The 19,536-nt window shown below is 44.9% G+C and overlaps 1 protein-coding gene across 18 annotated transcripts in view; it reads right to left on the reverse strand.

The window, feature by feature from the left end:
- Positions 1-785: 785 nt before the first annotated feature.
- Positions 786-19,536, reverse strand: part of Znf384 (zinc finger protein 384) — a 31,359-nt gene continuing 12,608 nt past the window's right edge. For 7 of the 18 annotated variants that reach the window (XM_075982754.1, XM_075982756.1, XM_075982755.1 and 4 more), the window contains exons 3-12: positions 14,578-14,648; positions 14,041-14,278; positions 13,758-13,805; positions 13,224-13,560; positions 12,385-12,477; positions 7,464-7,688; positions 6,630-6,812; positions 5,133-5,211; positions 2,789-2,947; positions 786-2,083 (exon numbers count right to left, since the gene is read on the reverse strand). In XM_075982754.1, coding sequence (XP_075838869.1) covers positions 1,697-2,083; positions 2,789-2,947; positions 5,133-5,211; positions 6,630-6,812; positions 7,464-7,688; positions 12,385-12,477; positions 13,224-13,560; positions 13,758-13,805; positions 14,041-14,278; positions 14,578-14,643 — 1,815 coding nt within the window. In that variant the 5' untranslated portion in view covers positions 14,644-14,648 and the 3' untranslated portion in view covers positions 786-1,696. Of the gene's footprint in view, positions 2,084-2,788; positions 2,948-5,132; positions 5,212-6,629; positions 6,813-7,463; positions 7,689-12,384; positions 12,478-13,223; positions 13,561-13,757; positions 13,806-14,040; positions 14,279-14,577; positions 14,649-17,376; positions 17,431-19,536 lie in introns of all 18 variants that reach the window. The other 11 variants (XM_075982770.1, XM_075982768.1, XM_075982760.1 and 8 more) reach the window with 9 other exon arrangements.

Genomic DNA, 19,536 nt, shown 5'->3' on the forward strand with positions numbered 1-19,536 from the left:
TGGACTGTGAGGAGCCTTGGTCATGCTCTGTCCAGTACAACTGTCTTCCACTGTGAGGTGAGCATGATAACCACCATGTTATGGAAGCTCACTGCATTTTGCATTCTCTTCAGTCCTAAGCCCAGTAGCTGGCTATGGTTTCCTTCACTGGAAACCTCTGGTCTTAGGCACTGCAGTCTAATAACACATGTGTATGTACACATGCCCAGTAGAATTTGGACAATAGGGAAGGCACAATTAATGCAGGTCCTTTGAAGAGGCCGTACTTCCCTCACCCCACCCCTGTTTTTGATGGTGTGGAGGACAAAGGGTAAGGAATATAAGCTGTTTTGTTAAACAAAACCTTGCTCTCACATATGTAGGCAATGCAATCCCAATGGCAGAATTTATACACAAATGTTCCTAAACCTAAAATGGCTGGAGAGTCACATGGAGGCTTATCACACAAGCATTCATTCTTCACACATTCGTTTCCGTCCTTAAATACTGTCCTAGTATCTCCCCAAACAGTCTTTTCCCATGCTAGCTTACATCAGTAGCTCACTGCTCTCATCCTTAAACATGAATTTATTTCTATACAATGTTCTAAAAACACCCCTTAGTTTGTACATAAGATTTTTTTCATTTTTAAATTGCTTTATAACAACTGTATAATTCCTGATTATTTTAATTTTCTTTTCTCTGAAATCTGCCATGATTAAAAAAATTAAAAGGTAAAAGAAAATCAAAATGCCATGGCCAGAGGACAAAGTGGAGAAAAATAAGACAAAAATAAAACATCAATATGAAAATTCTGAGATAATGCATTTATAAACACAGAAATGGTTACAACAAAGATGGCCGTGATGAGCAGGTATATATATATATATATTTATATATATATATATATTTATATATAAATCCATGTCCGGCATCTGACCGTGGCACCTAGGGAGCTAAGTCCAGTCCTTGTATGTGCCCTGACTTCTCCCTTCTCTGCAATACCCTGGCTGGGGTTTTACAAAGAACATAGCTCCCATAGCTCCTTGGACTGGTGTGGTGAGGCAACGTATATAGGCCCTTGGTTGGCAGAGAAGGAGGCTGCAAGGAAAAATCATAACCCACACTCTTATAACCACCCTTGATCACCTGGAGAGTCTCTGGCACCTTGGTGACTATGTATTGCCTACTGGCCTCCTTACAAATAAAAAGGAAGTCACCACCCAATATGAAGTGAGACCATGTAAGGGAAAGAAAATGGCTCACAGGGGTCAGGCCACGTGCAAAACCTGTTCTTTTACAGGTAAGCATAGAACGGAAGGTTGGTTGCATTTAGAGCTTCCTTCTGTATTATCTGGGAGGACCAGCCGCTAGCCTTCTATCGGCCCCAACTTTGAGGATGAGAAGAGAGGAAGGTAAGTGCCCACACTGGACAAGATGTGAGGCCAGAGCAGATCCTCTCTCAAGCACCAACCCCCAGTCTTAAAGCTCTGCTTGGATGGGGCTGTTGGATAACACTATCAGCTCAGGATCCCTTTGTCAATCAGGAGCAGCTGAGATTAAGGATGGTTATCTTGCGAAGGAAGCCATGCCTGAGGACCAAGGAGCTGGAGACAGGACTTGTCAAGGAAGAAGAGAACTTTCCCACCAAGAGGAGTTGACAAAGGAGGGACCAGAACTTCTTCTCCCTCTTTCCAGTGGATGGCAGTACGGATCTCTAAGAGCTGGCCAGGTGCTCCACCTGGATGGTGCTGGTGGTGACAGTGAGGCAGATGTCTTTATGATGCTCTGCCGTCTTATAGGGGGTCAGGTCAAAGGAACACTGGGGTGGAGGGTTCGGGTTGCTGTCCCCACCACCCCCACCCTGGGGAGCTCCCCCAGGTGACTGGAAGTGTGGTGGTTGTGGTGGTGGAGGCTGTTGCTGCTGCTGCTGCTGTGATGCCTGGGAAGCCTGGGCCTGGGCCTGAGCCTGAGCCTGGGCCTGGGCCTGGGCCTGGGCCTGGGCCTGAGCCTGGGCCACTGCTGCTGCTGCCGCCGCCGCTTGCACTTGTTGCTGAAGATCAGGAGGGTTGTGTTTGCGCATGTGTTTCATAAGATATGTTTCCTGAGAAAGACAGCAAAAAGAAGTTAAAATGAAAGGAAGGGAAAGACATGAACTGCAACTACCACCATGCACCCTCACTCTGTCATGTCTATAAAGGGATGTTCTGGAGCCGGACCCTCACTGTCATGTCTATAAAGGGATGCTCTGGAGCCGGACCCTCACTCTGTCATGTCTATAAAGGGATGTTCTGGAGCCGGACCCTCACTGTCATGTCTATAAAGGGATGCTCTGGAGCCGGACCCTCACTGTCATGTCTATAAAGGGATGTTCTGGAGCCGGACCCTCACTCTGTCATGTCTATAAAGGGATGTTCTGGAGCCGGACCCTCACTGTCATGTCTATAAAGGGATGCTCTGGAGCCGGACCCTCACTGTCATGTCTATAAAGGGATGCTTTAAAGCTGGACCTTTAAAAATCACCATGGACACCGAGCTGGTAGAGAAAGTTATTTTTCTCAAAGGTCTCCTTAGTAAAGCCATTTGATAATCTTGTTCTAGAATCTCATAAAAAATATCCGAAACCTTTTTTCATCACAAAACCTTGCCTTATATGTCTAGAATAAAGAATCACTGCTTATGGTGCTAGTTATCTCTAAATACTGACTCTAATAAGTGAGAGCAGGGGCAAGCACATGTGGAGCTATTCACAAAAGATTTCCATCAAAAAGGGACTCAGACATGGGAAAAGAAAATACCAAGCACTTACCGATGTGTATGCCCGACTACAGATTGTGCAGGTATACACCTTGGCGTGCTTCACCGTATGTGTAGATAAGTGAGCCTCTAGTGAGGCTGCATCTGTGTACGCTCGGTGACAATTGTGGCACTTGAAGGGTTTGTCTTTGTTGTGCTGCCTTCTGTGAGACTGCAAACAAATGAGAGAAACCAAAATGAATACTGTTCCTTCCTTGGCCTTTATGGAGAGAGAGCCCTGAGGTAAGCACAGGATATCCTAGCTTCCCGTTCTATAAGGCAGTAGAGCTGCTTTGAGTGAAACTGCCAAGGGAGGAACTGTATCTCACAAGGCATACAACCAAGGTTCTAAAAGTTACAGTGACTTACACCTACCTGGTCTTCCTCTTCCAGTGGCTCTTAAAGTGAGGTTTGGGATTCCCCGACCCTTTACAGGGCCTCACAGAATAAAAACTCTTCAAAATAATAAGACAAGGACCGAGAAGAAGGGTCAGCAGGTGGAGCGTTTGCTGTGCATTAAGAACCCTGCTTGAGATCCTAAGTATCCACGGAAGGGCTGGATGTGATGGGGTGTTGTGCCGGGGCAGGAATGAGGTTCCCAAAGGTTTACTGGTCTAGGCAACTATGGTGAACTCTAGCTGTGGTAAAGAACAGTCTCAAGAAGGTACAGACCCTCAAGTGTTACCTATGCTCAGGCACAAATAACCATATCTACACACGTAAAATATAAGTGTTTGCCTTTGCACTCTTGTTCTTTCATATTATAGACTATCAGATGAAAGAACATGTTCACTTTTAGCCAAGCAACAGATTGAAACTTGCAAAAATCCTGGGCATAACAGCACATACCTACAATCCTAGCACTTAAAAGGCTGAAGAGTTAGGATGGTAGGTCCCAACGCCAGCCTGAGTTACACAACACACCATTTAAGTATAAAAAATCAGGTGGGTCCCAGCACTCGGGAGGCAGAGGCAGGCGGATCTCTGTGAGTTCAAGACCAGCCTGGTCTACAGAGCTAGTTCCAGGACAGGCTCCAAAGCCACAGAGAAACCCTGTCTTAAAAAACCAAAAAAAAAAAAAAAAATCAGGTGGGTGGTGGTGGCACAAGTCTTTAATCCCAGCACTTGGGAGGCAGAGGCAGGTTAATCTCTGTGGGTTTGAGAGCAGCCTGGTCTACAGAGTGAATTCCAGGAGAGGCTCCAAAGCTACACAGAGATACCCTGTCTTGAAAAACTAAAACCAAACCAAAACCAAAACACAAAACAAACAAAAAAAATCACAAGGGTTGGGTATGTTGCTCAGTGGTAGAGGTGCTTGCCTAGAGTGGGCTGTGGAAAAGAAAACTTGTAAAATGTGAAATAGTACCATTTTCCCATTAAGTTCCTTTAGTGGGATTTGGGAATAATTGTGTTCTATTAATGCTAACATGTAATTGGTTTATATATTGTGATTGCTTTTTTGTTTTCTGAGAGGTTTTCATGGAGCTCAGGTTGTCACCGGATTTTAAACATTTTTATGTGCATATTTGTAGGGACGCCTGGGCAGTCAGAGGGCACTGGGTTCCCTGGAGTTGGAGTTACATGTTGTAGAACGATCCTCTTGTACAGTATGAATATGTATTACTCTCAATGGCTAGTAAAAGCTGATTGGCCAAAAAAAAAAAAAAAAAAGCTGATTGGCCAACAAATAGGCAAAAAGTATAGGCTTGGTGATCAAATTGAGGATACAAGGAAGAAAGAGGAGTGGAGTTAGAGAGCCAATGGGGGATAGAGAAGTAATGAACAAGCCCCTAGTTTTTCAAAAAATTTCTGGGTGTATGTTCAGGTGTACATGCATGTGGAGGCCAGTGACAACTTTGGAATCATTACTCAGGAGCCACCCACCTTGTTTTCTCAGAGATGGTCTCTCATTGGTCTGGGGCTAGCCAATTTGGTTAAGTTGGCTGTTTGGAGAGCTCCAAAGAGCTGCCTTTGTCCACTTTCCCAGTGCTGGGATAACAAGCACATACCAAAACTACTAGTTTCTGTTTTTTGAAAGTAGGTTCTAGGGATCAATTTCACACCTTCATGTTTGTGGCAAGCACTTTATTATCTGTTGGGGAGCTAACTCCCCAACCCTTTTATTTTTTTTTTTAAATTGAGACACTATTATTAAGTTGCCAGAACTGATCTGAACACATTTTGTACCATAGGCAGGCTTTGAACTTTGGATACTCTGCCTTTGCCTTCCAAACAGCTGGGATCAAAGGCTAGCAGACCCAGCTTCATCTCAGTAATTTTAAAGAGAATTTAGTTCTCCGCCAAATGTCAGTCCCAAGTCTTAAACCCAAGGTCGTATGTGGAAACCAGATACTCACCTGTAGATTGGAGAGTTGTGTAAAGGCCTTCTCACAGCCTGGGTGTGCACATTTGTACGGCCTATCACCGGTGTGGATTCTGCACAGAAGAGAGTAAGGACGTCAGCAAAGGTCACAAAGACCAGCTCTGCACCAGACCACAGGCTCTTCAGGTTTGCCTCCTGAGGAACCTGCATGAGGTACTAGCTTTAGCTCCTCTGACCTGGAGTGGTTTTAGTGCCTGATTTCTGGTTATTGCCTGTAGCACTCAGCTCAAGGAGAGCCTCATTGTGCTGGTAGAAGAGCGACTGAGGCCTCAGCATCTAGGATACAGGTCATGATTTGGTACATATATCTGCTCCTACAGTAACCATCCCGTGGTGAATATTCAGAAATAAAAAGTAACTACAATTGTAAGAAAAAAGAAAAATACACAACATTTCCTCCTTGGTCCCCACCCTACAGACAGAAACTGTGCCTTCAACCTTGAGCATCACAGTCAGAGATAGTTCTGAAATCAAAGGACAGGTTATAATGACTGTTGAAAGTAGAAGAGACATTAGTGGAAACTCATGGAAATTCCTAGGGATTCCCCCACCTCTCCTACCCCCCTGCAATCCAAGCCCCCGATGACAGGAAATCCTGAAGTTAGAATCAATCTAACCTCTTCCCCAACACCACAGGACCCTATATTTACTAAGACAAGCCCAGATGTGAGGATGCACCAATATCTGTTTCTTTTCAAGGACTTCAGAACTGTCTCTACGATCAAAGTCTCAAATATACGATGACAGCAAACTCCTCAAGGCTGTGTCTGACCACTTTTGGGTAAGAACATCACATCCACAAGAAGCAGGGTGAAGATAGCCAACTGCCAGGAGTCTGGACTCCACTTCGTCTTGAGACATCACTGAAGGAAACCATCAGCTCTTCGAGTGTCAGACCCCCTTCTCCTTAGAGACTCCGTATTGATGGATTCGATGCAAGCATCCTATTTATGAAGCAGGAGCTTCTTTAGTCTGTTCCCAGTTCTTGTTGAATGTTTAGTTCAGTTTCCCTTTGTGCTCTACTCTTGGCAGCCCTTGGAATCTTGCTTGTTGCTGTTGAGTGTATCCAGGCCGATGCCAACTAAAATCTGATCATATCTCCCACTCATAACTGGTGTCTTGAGGCTAGAGGTAGGTCTTCTAAAACCAAATGTCTCTGTTTCAGCACCAAAGAAGAAATCTGGTAAGATGTGTGCTTGGTATTTTCAGGGAGAAAAGTGAAGGAAATCGTCTTCTTTGTTTCGAGTTTCTCTCTGTCTTTAATCAATCAAGAAATACAATCTCTGTGTCTTTTTGATAGTTTGTGCTCCAGAAAGGCTCTCAGCATCCACTTCTTTTCTGTTGCGGTCACATTCTCCTCCAGCCAGGTCTCACTCCCGCCCCCCGCATGCGGGTGGTTGTATGTGTCCGGGGCGGGGGTGGGGAGGGCATGCCAGCGGGGCGGGATCAGTAGCCCGCCCCTCTCCCTTACCGTGTGTGCTGCTGGAGGTGGGAGAGCTGGCGGAAGGCCTTCTGGCAGTAGGAACAGTTGTAGGGCTTGGCCCCCGAGTGGATACGGAGGTGCTGAGCCAGGTAGGAGGTGTTGGCGAAGGTCTTGGAGCAGTGTGGGCACTTGTGGGGCTTGATGGTCTCCGTGTGCATCTTGGAGTGGATCCTGCCGGAGAGGAGAGGAGGGAAGGGGGGAGGAGGAAGCAGTTCGACACCACGGGTTCAGCGCTCTGCTGGGTGAAATGATGTTGCTTGACGGATGAGAGCACCCCCTCCTCCCTCCTCCCAATAAAGCTCCGGCTGGAGAGGCTAATGAAGAGGACACCCACGTCTAGGTTGTTGCTGACTGCAAGTCGGTGGCTAGAATGCAGTGAGATGATGAAGAGCTGCAACCCACGGCTCTCGGTAACCTTACAGTATTCGGTCTTGTCAACCCTCGGCCTTTTCCTAAGGCTGCACACTCACCACAGTTACCCTGTTTCCAAATAGCAATTTGAACATAGGCCAATACCGCCTGTTCCCCTGGACCTGAAGTTGAATGCACACCATGGCTCTGAACTGAAGCATATAGTAAAAGCAGGGTCTGCTCTGTAGAGGATTTCCAAACAGACACAGAGAGAAACCACAAAAATCGTTCCAGAGTTGGGGACTGGAAATAACAATTTTCAAGGCCCCCCCACTGCTAGGATACAGTTTAATTTTCAGACAGTAACAAGAGAGATTAAGATTTCAAAAGGCAAAAGAGAGAACAGTTGGCACAGGCCACATGGTCTTGGGTGTTTTGTAGCCAGGTGAGTGAGGGGAGGAGCAACCTTACCGGGTGTGTTGCTGCAGATGGGAGAGCTGGCGGAAGGATTTCTCACAGAAGTTACAACTATAGGGCTTGGCCCCCGAGTGGATACGGATGTGCTGGGCCAGGTAGGAGCTGTTGGCGAAGGTCTTGGAGCAGTGCGGGCACTTGTGGGGCTTGGTCTCGGTGTGTGACTTGGAGTGGATCTGCATCTCCGACTTTGAGTAGAAGGTCAGTGAGCACATCCGGCACCTGGCCAAGCAAGGGTAACATTAGAGCTTTCCACCAGGAGGCGCTGCTGAGCCTCACAATCCTGCCAAGAGACTTCTACCTGACCCCATGTAGTGTTCCAACTACATAGTGAGGCTTATAAAAGCTTTTCCTTATTCCTCTTTTCTTTTCTTTTCAAAGAAAGGGTCTCATGCAGCTCAAGCTGGCCTTGAAATCATTATGTAGCTCAGGCTGGCCTTCAACTCATGACCCTCTTATTTCTTACCTCCCCAAACTGGGATTATAGCTATGTGCCTCCATGCCCAGCCTAACAGTGCCGAGCACTCAGAAATACCCAATAAGACAGGTAGATATTATGATCTGTGGTTCTCAACCTTCCTAATGCTGTGGCCCTTTAATACAGTTAGTTCCTCATACTGTGGTATCTTCCAACCATAAAATTATTTCATTGCTACTTCATAACTGAAATTTTGCTACTGCTATGAATCGTAATGTAAATATCTGTTTTCCGATGGTCTTAGGCGACCCCTGTGAAAGGGTTGTTCGGGTTGTGTGACCCCCAGAGGGGACACAACCCAGAGGTTGGCATTCACTGATGTAGACTTTATTGGCACAGCTAAGGTTTCAAACCTTTCACGGTACTCCTAGCACTCCATGTTGGTCTCATGACATTCTCAAGCCCCTCCCCGCCATGCAATAAAGAAGGAAAACAGCATCTGCAGACAACTGGCTTCTTAGTGATTTCCCCTACTTCCTTATTATAGTGACTGCTAAAGAGATGGAGATGGAAAGTACCAGAATTTCCTAATCCATATCTGGTCTCTATCTTGTAGCTGATGTTTCATTAATCACCTGCCTCTGCCCCCAGCCTCAAGCCAATCAAATGAGAACCACTTTTAAAACAAGCCAAGGAAACGGTTAGTACTGGATTATAATCCTTAAACCTTAACAAGAATAAAAGAATTGAAAAGCAATGACCGCAATGCTACACCTTTCTTTTCCTTAGCACATGAAGCCAATGCTGGCACCTGAATAGAATCTGACTGGTCACCTGAACCAGTGGGTCACTCCTGCTCTGACACTACACAACAATATCAGATGAGCCCCATCCCCTTAGACTTTACTGAGTAACAGTTATTTATACATGAGTTAGGAACAGCTTTGCCATGGCACACTCTGAGTTAGCAGAAAAGGAGGTGGCCTGGAAGCCAGGCCACTAGGGTAAGCTGCTCTTCTCTTCACCTTATCTTTGTAAATCAAAGGGTATGGGATAATGATTCTTGCATTCTTTTCAGAAGAATTTTGAAAATAGCTGAGACCAAGACTAGAACAAATTCCCTCTGAGAAAATGGTATTGCTGTTATGGTCTCTGTACTAATGCTTTCACTAAAACTCTAGTAACTGATAACCAATTTTCATTCTCTACTTACTGTATGTAAGTCTGAAGAAAAGACTCCCAGTTTATCAGTCATTGGCTATAGACTGAGACACCCAAACATTGCAGGAAAGATCATCATGGTCAAAAGTAAACTGTCAATGGGGAATCTAGATACCTGGGCTCTAATCCAACAGAGTTAGTTACAGGTTGCCTGTTAACCTAGACTGCAGTCCTCTATTCTTTAAAATAAAGATATTAATTTTGCCTCTAGAAGGGCCAGCAAGCACCCAGGACCACCAAAGGTAAGCTAAATGTTCTTTATTAATAAAATGGCATTATTGCTAACAACCTCAGTTTAGATGGGAGAGCCAATGACAACACAAATGTTTTATAAAGACTGCAGTTAACAATTGGACATAATTCCACTTATAAGACACAAGTGCAAAGTAAGTTCCTTAGATAACTAAAATTTTGCAGATTTTACAGTGTTGGGGCTTGAACCTAGGCCTTGCCACATACCAAGTGCTCTACTACTGAATTGTATCCTCGGCCCCAAGACATTTTAATTCAAGTATTAAATTTAATTCATATATTTTAATTCAAATCCCATCACCCTTGAAGTTCATTATGAAAAAGAAAATGATCCTGGCACTCGGGAGACTGAGGCAGGTCTGTGATGGGCTTGTATTCTAGCCTGAGCTACAGTGAGAGCCCTGTGTTGAGGAATCAGAAGAATATCTTCAAAGCTTTAATTAGAGAAGAATCTTGAGAAACTTAACTGAAAATAGACTGGCAAACTGGGTACAATGGTACATGCCTGTAACCCCAGCACTCAAGAAGTAGAAGGCAGGACAATCCAGAGTTCAAGGCCAGCCTGGGCTGCATGTGACCCTGTCTCAAAACAAAAGAAAAGACTGGCAACAGAATAACAAGTCTAAAAAGATCCTACGGCCTAACGGGAATGCCAGTGACAATGGTCAGGAGGCCATCATGAGGCAGCTTGAGAATGACAGGACAGGGGAGGTACTTTCAAGCACCTTTGTTTCTACTCAGAATAACCTGGCAGGTACTCTCCTAATTCTATAAAAAGAAACCCCCAAAGCTCCAAAAACAATTTGTCAAAGGGCAAGCTATTCACTATAATACCACAATGTTAAGCTAACACCATGGCCTAGAACTAGAAATATACATGCAGAGGCTGAATATCTATCTACCAGGTGAAGGCACTGATCTCAGGTGACCATTAAAGTACAGGCTTTGCCACCCTAATCCAAAAACCTAAAAATCTGAAATCCTCTAAAACTTCCTAAGCAGTGACATCACACTGTAAGTGGAAAATTCTATATGTTACTTTATGATACAGATGGAAGTCAAAACACAGGCTCACTAAAAATACTATGTAAAATTACCATTAGACTACCTATATATAATTTGAAACAAATTAACGTCTTTCTCTTATTTAAAGCTTGAACATGATTTTACTAAAGTTTAAAAGAAAAACTGCAGGGAAGGCAAGCTTTAAAAAAGCTTGGCAGATGTCTAAAGGAGGAAGACAAAAAAGAAGAAAGCCGTATCTTTGGAGTTAGGCATGAAGGTTCAGCTACAGGAGGGTCTAGCAGTTACATGGGTCGGAGAAACTTCAGAGAAAGAGTGAGCAAGTCCAGAGTGTTAGGGAGAGCCCTCCTAGGCTTGAGCCACTATCTGGAGAGGAAATGTCACACCGACTAAGACCAGCTGACAGACCCAACATCCCACAGCAGCCCCACAGCAGCTAACTGGTTTTGGCTTGAGAGGCTACGTAGACCAGGTTGGCACTGAACTGATCCTCCTGCCTCAGCGTACTGAGTACTGAGATTGCTGGTGTGCTCCAGGTACCACATCCAGCTTAACAAATTTCCATGATCAGACTTGGGCGCCATCCCCAAGGTATCTCATTATGTATGTGCAAATATTCCAAAATTTGAAAAAAAGACAGTCTTGACCACTTCTCGACAAGGAATATTTAACCTGTGTTTAAAAACTGGAAGTCCTAGGAAGTCAAATAAGTACTTTACTGTAGGGTGCTGAGTAGTTAGCTGATTCAGGACAGTTTTGGCAGTGGGAAGGGAACACTAGCCCGCACATCATTTGGTCCACTGCTTCAATGGACACCACGTACATCAGATACAGTGAGAATGGTATGCAATATAATGGCTGGGATTCAACAGTCACTTTGAATTATTATACCAGTTTTTTTCCTAAGATGCTGAAAACAATTTAAATGTTCAGATTTCTCCTCAAAATATTTTCACACAGTAGATCTGACTGACCTTCCCATTTATGTAAATGGGAATAAAGACTTCGAGCTAAGTTGACTTGTCCATAGCAACAGCACCCAATTCCTCCAATACCCAGCCATGCTACTGACAACTGGGAAGAAGTAGTTGACGTACAATACACAAAAATCAGGATTATTTTTTTTAAGTTCAACTGCACAGTAAGAAAGTCAGGATTCTTTGTGATTTGGAAGATTCCTCTGGATTTTAGAATTTTAAGTTTCTGATGGAATGTTTTTCAACTAGGACATAATTAGTCAGAGTTCAACTTCAGGGTTCCTTTTAAGAAGTATAGGGGCGTTCAAGAATTTCAAAAACACAGAAGGTCAGAAGGTCCTAGAAGGCGTCCTTCCAACTATGTACTCACAATTCTTTATATACATATACATGTATATATTCATACAGAGTTGGGGAACTTAGCATGGAGAAAAAAAATTAGCTTGGCAGAACTGAGGACCCTCGTCAACCAGAAGGGTTGCCTCCACTACTTCAACATGGAATATAAATGCATCTCATGTCACAATGACCTCACTTTAAGCAAATACATTTTTAAAAAAAAATCCAGGTATCTACACAATCAAGTAATAAGGGATTTTCATTTCAACTGATATAATAAAAGAATGCCTTTAAATGAATCAAACTTGTCAGGTACCTTTATAATATGGTATGATGTAAACATTTTCCAGGAACACTTATTGTATAAAGTGGGGTACACCTGTAATAATAAAGCTACAATGAACTTCTGAATTACAGCTGGAATTCTGCAGTGCTCAATACATTCTGCATAGCAACACCGCCCTCTTTTTCACGTAGAAAGAGGTATTTAAACAGTGTACTTGTGGATACTTTCAATAGAACTATACAATTCAAGTAGATAATGCTACGTAATGATTAACTCTAATCTTTCTGACCTTCCCAACATGTTAAAAATTATCTATACTCCCAACAAATGGGAGGCATACAAAGAATTCTCCCCATTTTACAGATGAGGAAACTGAGGCGCAGAGAGGGGAAAAGGACTTGCCCAGGGTCACACAGCAAGTTCGTGGTGGAGCCGGGAACTGAATCCATGAGCCCAAGGCTCTGTCCATTTCCTGTGCCGCAGTTCCCTTCGCTCCTAAAATGGGAACAACATTGCCCATCTCGGTACACTAAGGACAGAACCAGTCTCCCAGCCATGCAAATCTGCCCCTGTCTATATACATCAAGGCTGTGATAATAATTAAACCCATTCTGTACATCGGGACCAAGTGTCCAAAACCCACTAGGGACCCTGAAAGTTCTCAGGGAGATTAAAGTTATTTCCCTTTCTAAGGGCAAGGAGTTTCTCTGTACACAGGGCCACGTGCCAATATGCACATGCTTTTGTGGAACAACAACGTGAGAGAAAGTGGAGGATCAAAATGACTTCCAGGAGTTAGAAAGGGAGCAAACAAGTCACTTCATAAGTGTGCTATTCCTCCCACCCCAAACCATGCAGGGGCCAATGGATTGCACAGGGTAAGATGCTTACCAGAGAGATTTCTTGGAAAATAAGAAACAGAAAGGGAAAAGGGGGGAGCTGCAGACATTGTCTGGAGCCCAGTTGGAAGCCTTATTGCAAGAGAGAAACTCTCCTGTCATTCAAAAATCAGTTAAGAATCATGACGTCTGAGTTTTAAAGGGAGGGTGGGCATGGAAGAAGGGGCTAAGCAGCTAAAGTGCCAGGAGCTCCACCTTCCTATCACAGGATACCTGGACATGCAAGTGGCTCTCAGGTGGACAGCTGCTGAGCAGAGCCTGACTTGGGACAGGACCCAAAGAAGATAGGGGAAGCTTGAAACAGTGGCCCTCAACCCATCCTGCCCCTGCTTTGATTCCTACCTGTAGGTCTTGCCATCTTTGTGATGGTCATCGTCGTCATCAGGGGCAAGGACATAAGGGTCATTCATCTCAGGAAGCCCTGATTCCAGCATCCGCTTCTTCTTGCGGCCCCGAGGAGGTTTAGGAGGAGCCACATTGCCACCTCCACCACCACCTCCGCCTCCTTCCTCAGCTAGGGTTGATGCTACCTTCTTGGAGAGGTCAGGGACCACCTGTAGGGCTTGTGAGCCAGGGGGAAGAGCTGAGACAATCATGGGAGCCGATATAGGGAAGGTCTGAGCTGATGACGCTGTGGTCACAAGAGAGCCTGAGGGGGATGTGATTACCAAACCAGGACCTAGGATTGGGAGAAAAAGGAGATAGGGTCATGCTGTTCACCTCTGACCTAATCTATTTCATTTCCCCCAGATAGTGTCTAATCAATCCCTCACCACCACCCTCCAGCCCATTACTATTCAGGAAATCCCAAACCCTGTACAAAAATAATAGTTTGCTAACCCCTGTCCCCAGACCCCTGGTAACAGTGAGATTTACCCCTTGATTGACTCCCTTCTCTTCTCCACCTCTGAGAACAGGAGACTCCTTGATTCAGAGAAGGAAAGAATGTCACCTCCTCAAAGGCAGGGACCGCATCTTCTACTTCTTTGTATCCCCCACAATGCCTAGCACATTGCTAGGCACACAGTAGGCACTTAATAAAAATCTGATTGAGGAATTAAACACATACCCCACTCCCCATGTCCGCAGAGCCCTCCAGACTGGGGTCCTGATCGTGAGAGATCAACACCTCAGATTGGAGAGAAGCAAGGGCGCTTACCCGCTGTCATCAGTCCTGTAGATGGCACAGGGACCACAGTAATGTTCTGGGTAACAGATGCCTGACTGTGTGGGGTCAGCTGCTCTGACTTGGACTCTGTGTCCATGCTAATGCCAGAGGACAGGGACACTGAGGCAGGCACTGTCAGCAAAGTGGGATAGTGAGGTGGCGCCAGTCCACAGCCCTTTTCTGGCAATAGCTGATCCTTCATCTTGTTGATGAACATTGTGTTTTCAATCTAAAAGAAAAGGAGGGGGAAGAGGAGTACCCTCTTCAGACTGAGCAGGCCTGATTTTTGTCTGTTCCCTAAGGATGTTTTGTTGCCTTCTCCTTGGAGATCAGGGAACAAGGGGCTGATATCTGCGCTTCTGGATTGGAGTCAGACCCAGACACTATGGGACTCTCAGTGATAGCGGACTCAGTGAAACAAGGTGTGTTTTACTTTGCTTCAGCCTCCATACAGTTAAGAACATCATGAAGAACTTACTTCACAGAGCTGAAATAAATACTGGGAAGAACAAAACAAACACCACTTACCTGCCCTGAGACTGTGGGGATAGAAGGCCAGAAGTACGGGTTAGAATTGAAGTGAGACTCTTCCATTCTACCTGAAAAGAGATAGACCACCACCTCACACCTGGGAATAACTACTGAATGCTAGTAATGGAGAAGAGCAGTTGATGGAATTCGGGTCTCTGGCACCTGACCATGTAGCGGGGAATTAACAGTCAGGACCTCACATCTAGACCAGACAAAATGGCACTGGGCTATTAATCTCAGCCCTCAGGACACTGCAGGCTGAGGCCAGTGTGACTACTTATTGAAACATTCTCTAAAAGCAATATATGAACAGAAAGGACCACTGAGCAGTATGGCCCACCCCAAACACAATTTTTAATATTTATGACAAAATCTATGCACATCTCTGAGCCACAAAATGTTTGCCAAACTTCAAAAGGCCAGAATTGGTACTTTACTTTGAAGAGAAACGAAGCTGTGAAAACGAGATGCACCAGGACCACACACAGCCCATCAGTTACGAGCTTGAAAACAGTCATGTTATCTTTCACTGTTCCCTTTCCTTAAATCCATTTTCCTCGATTTTTTTTTCCTATTTCTAATCAACAAATCTATGAGCTACAATTCTACATAGCTTGGAAAGGTTTTAGGCTGGCAGAAGCCCAAACAATCTGAACAGCCCAAGCTGGCATCAAACTGGTGATCCTCCTACTTTGGCCTCCTGTCTATCTAGGATTATAGGTCGGCATGCACCACCACACCTGGCCTATAATCAATACTGGAATAACGCCACACAAATCTCACCAAGACTAAAGAATAGGATATCTCGCTGGGTTACATACACGAAGGGCTGAGCAGAAAGAACCAAGGAATTACCAGTCTAAAAAATTATAAAGGAATATGTATGTGTACACACACACACACACACACACACAGAGTGTATACTCACATGTGCAGGTGTGGTTGGAGGCCAGAAGAGAGAATTGGATCCCCTGGAGCTAGAGTTATAGGTGGTTGTGAGCCACTCAATAAAGTACTGGGAACTGAACTTGGATCCACTAGAAGACAGCACTCTTCAAACACAGACCACCAGTTTTAAAAAGGGGTTCTGGCTAGGTGTGGTGGTGCATGCCTTTAATCCCTGCACTTAAGAGGGGAGATTTCCAGTTAGCTTCAGGTTAGTCAGGGCTAAATAGTGAGGCCCTGAAAGAGTTCTGGGGTCTGAAGAGATAGACCAGCAGGTAAGGGTTAAGAGCACTTGCTGTTCCAGCCAACACCCTCTTCTGGCTTCTGCAAGGACCCTGAATGCATATGTGCATACATACATGCAAACACATGTACTCTCATGTACAAATAATAAAATGAGCCAGGTGGTGACGGAGCATGCCTTTTATCCCAGCACTTGGAAGGCAGAGGCAGCCAGATCTCTGAGTTCGAGGTCAGCCTAGTCTACAGAGTGAGTTCCAAGACTACATAGAAACCTTTTCTCGGGAAAGGAAAGATGGATGGATGGATGGATGGATGGATGGATGGATGGATGGATGGACGATAAACAGACAGATAGATTAGATAAAATAAGGTGAAAAATCAAGAGGGTTGGAGAGATAGCTCAGCAAGCATGAGCAGCTGAGTAGGTGGGTAGTGGTCCACCTGTAACCCAAGCACTCATGAGCTGGAGTCAGGGACTGACTGGGCAGCCAGACCATCAGAAGAAGTAATTCTGAGTTCAACCAAGAGACCCTGCCTCAATTTATATGGTGGAGAGTGATCCAGAAAGACACTCCAACTCATCACAGACACAAACACACACACACACACCTCATGGTATGCATGCATATGCACACAGACCTCTGCGAGTTTCAAGGAACAGAAAAAGGAACAACAGGAATAAACACTGCCACCAAAGAATAAACATTTTAAAGAGAAGAAAATGTTAATTACCCTAATTTGATTGTTAGAATCCATGTATCAAATTATCACATTGTCCTCCATAAATACGTCCAATTAGTAAGTGTCAATTAAAAAACAACAAAAGACACTGTGCTGAGTCAAGAGCAACCAGCTTTCAGGAGAGGAGGGGCTGTGAGCAGAAGCTGAGCTGCTTCCAGTGAGGACATGCTGGGGCTGACAGCAAACACCAGCCTTAAGGGAGACAGAAGCCAGTATGCCAACTCCAGAGAGTGGGAAAGACTTCCAACAAACAAGTCCAGGCAGGAAAAACAGTGGGTTTTTTTCTTAAGACAGGATCTCTATGTAACCCGGGCTGATCTGAAACTTGAAATGTAGGCCAGGTTGGCCTAGAATTCAGATTTACCTGCCTCTGCCTCCTTAATGTTGGAATAAAAAGTGTGTGCCAGCTGGGCGGTGGCGGCGCACGCCTTTAATCCCAGCACTCAGGAGGCAGAGGCAGGCGGATCTCTGTGAGTTCGAGACCAGCCTGGTCTACAAGAGCTAGTTCCAGAACAGGCTCCAAAACCACAGAGAAACCCTGACTAGAAAAACCAAAAAAAAAGTGTGTGCCACCATACCCACCTTTCTCTGATTTTTAATAATTTTAAGGCTTTATTTTTACTTATGTGTATAAATACTTGCTTGAACATATGTGTGCATCATGTGCATGCAGTGGCCTCAGAGGCCAATTCCCTTGGGAACAGAGTTACAGCTGGTTTTAAGCTGCCATACGGGTGCCGGAAATCAAACCCAAGTCCTCTGAAAGAGCAGCCAGTGCTCTTAACTGCTGGGTGATCTCTCTAGTCTAACCCCCTCCACAACCTGAGACAGGGTTTCTCTGTGTAACCTGGCTGTCTTGGTACTCACCCTCTAGACCAGGCTGGCCTTGAAGTGAGAGATTACACCCAACTCCCTTTTCAACTTTTTTTTTAAAGGATTTATTTATTTATTATGTATACAGTGTTCTGTCTGCATGTGTGCCTACAGACCAGAAGAGGGCACCAGATCTCATTACAGATGGTTGTAAGCCACCATGTGGTTGCTGGGAATTGAACTCAGGACCTCCGGAAGAACAGCCAGTGCTCTTAACCTCTGAGCCATCTCTCCAGCCCCCTTTTCAACTTTTAATTAAAAAACAAAACAAAACTTTTGAGACAGAATCTGATGTAGTAGTCCAGGCTGGCCTGGAACTCACCAACAATCTTCCTGTCCTAACATCCTAAGAGCCACCATGACTGGTTCAGCATACGGACTATTCTAGTAGGCAGCGTCCTCAGTCTCCCCTCACTTCCTATCCTCATGTTTACATTGAGTACAGGCACACACAGGTCACAGTGCACAAGTGGAGGCCACAGACAACCTGTGAGAGTTACATGGGTTACAGGAATCCGTCACCAGAGTTGGTAGCAAGCGCTTTGCTCTCTAAGGTCAAATCCACACAAGGAATGAACTGTACTTCAGCCAAGGAAAGGAATGCACCAAATCTGTTGCTGACAGCTTCACACAAGTAAGGATCAACACTAAATGACCAAGCAACTCCAGGTAAATCTGGTCCTGAGTTACAAAAGTCACTCTAGGCATCCCTAAGGGATTGGTTCCAAGACTCTTTCCCAACGGACACCGAAAGTACACGTTCAAGTCCCTTTAAATTATTTAAAATTTCATTTCTGTCTGTATAAGTGTGCATATGCATTCACATGCATGCCACATGTATGAAGGTGAAGGGGTATCTTATGAGAGTTATTATTTCTCTCTTTCCATGATGGGAATCCCAGGTATTGAAAGCAAGTTGTCAGACTTGGCAGCACATTTACATCCAATGAGCCATTCTTCAGTCCCTTTTTTAAAATGACAGAGCTGGCTGGCGGACATTTCATCCCAGCGTCAGGCCTACCTCAAGCTCCTGGACCAGTTTGCAGAGTGAAGGGCCAGCAAATGTCTCGGAACTGCCCCCATTTGCTCCAGCAGCCGCTGTCTCGTGCCCTCCTGTTCTTAGCGTGCTGGAATCTCTACTGTGGCACTCTTACCGTGCTTAGTTAAAGACAACTGTCCCTTACGGGAGCAAAGAGGAGCAGGTTGCCTTGATAAACATGAGAAGGCCAGAATGCCCGTGAGGAGAGTGATGCTCAAACAGGCCAGCACCGCAGTGATTGCCGCACAATAAAGCGGTTTAGATTGAGGATTTGGGGGAAAGAGGACATTTGACGAGGCTCTGACTGGGTCACTTGCTTTTAGGCTTCCTAGAACCCAGTATCTGAGAATTGAGAGTTGATTTTCTTTTAGTCCCTGGCCCTGTTCTTCCATAACTGCCCCATCCCTTCTGAACTCTGAGCTTAAAGGCTTGGATTGTACCAGATGTTGCAGGGGCCAAAGACAGCACAGAATACTGCCTTTTCCTAAGGAGCCCCCCCTCAAAATGACGGAGATGACAAGAAAGAGAAATGACTCCCACATGTTCTCTGACCTCCACATGTATACTATGGCATGCACATGCCCCTGCACTCTCACACACATCACACACACAAAATAAACCAATATTGAAGACATGTATTGGTAACATCATATATACTTTAAACATCTCTACAGATTACTTATAACTACCAAACAATGCAAATATAACATACATGGCTGTTGTACCATATTTGTTAGGAATCAGTCCTAACAGTTCAGAAGAGACAATCATCTCAGGCAAACCCACACAGCACACCAGCAACAATGTAACACTTCTTATTCAATCTACAGATAGGGAGGCTAATCTGGCTAAACTTTTTTGGGGCAGTGATCATGTATTCTACACTGATGTCTTCTCACTGACCTTGACATCGCTCAAACATTATTTTGTACTGATTTGAATATAGTAGGCTCAGGGGCTGGAGAGAGAGCTCACAGGTTAAGAGGTCTGAGTTCAATTCCCAGTAACCACATGGTGGTTCACAACCATCCATAATGAGATCTGGTGCCCTCTTCTGGCATGTAGGCATACATGCTGGCAGAACACTGCCTACAAAATGAATATATAAATAATAA

This window comes from Microtus pennsylvanicus, chromosome 8 (assembly GCF_037038515.1).
Source record: "Microtus pennsylvanicus isolate mMicPen1 chromosome 8, mMicPen1.hap1, whole genome shotgun sequence".
Lineage (NCBI taxonomy): Eukaryota > Metazoa > Chordata > Mammalia > Rodentia > Cricetidae > Microtus > Microtus pennsylvanicus.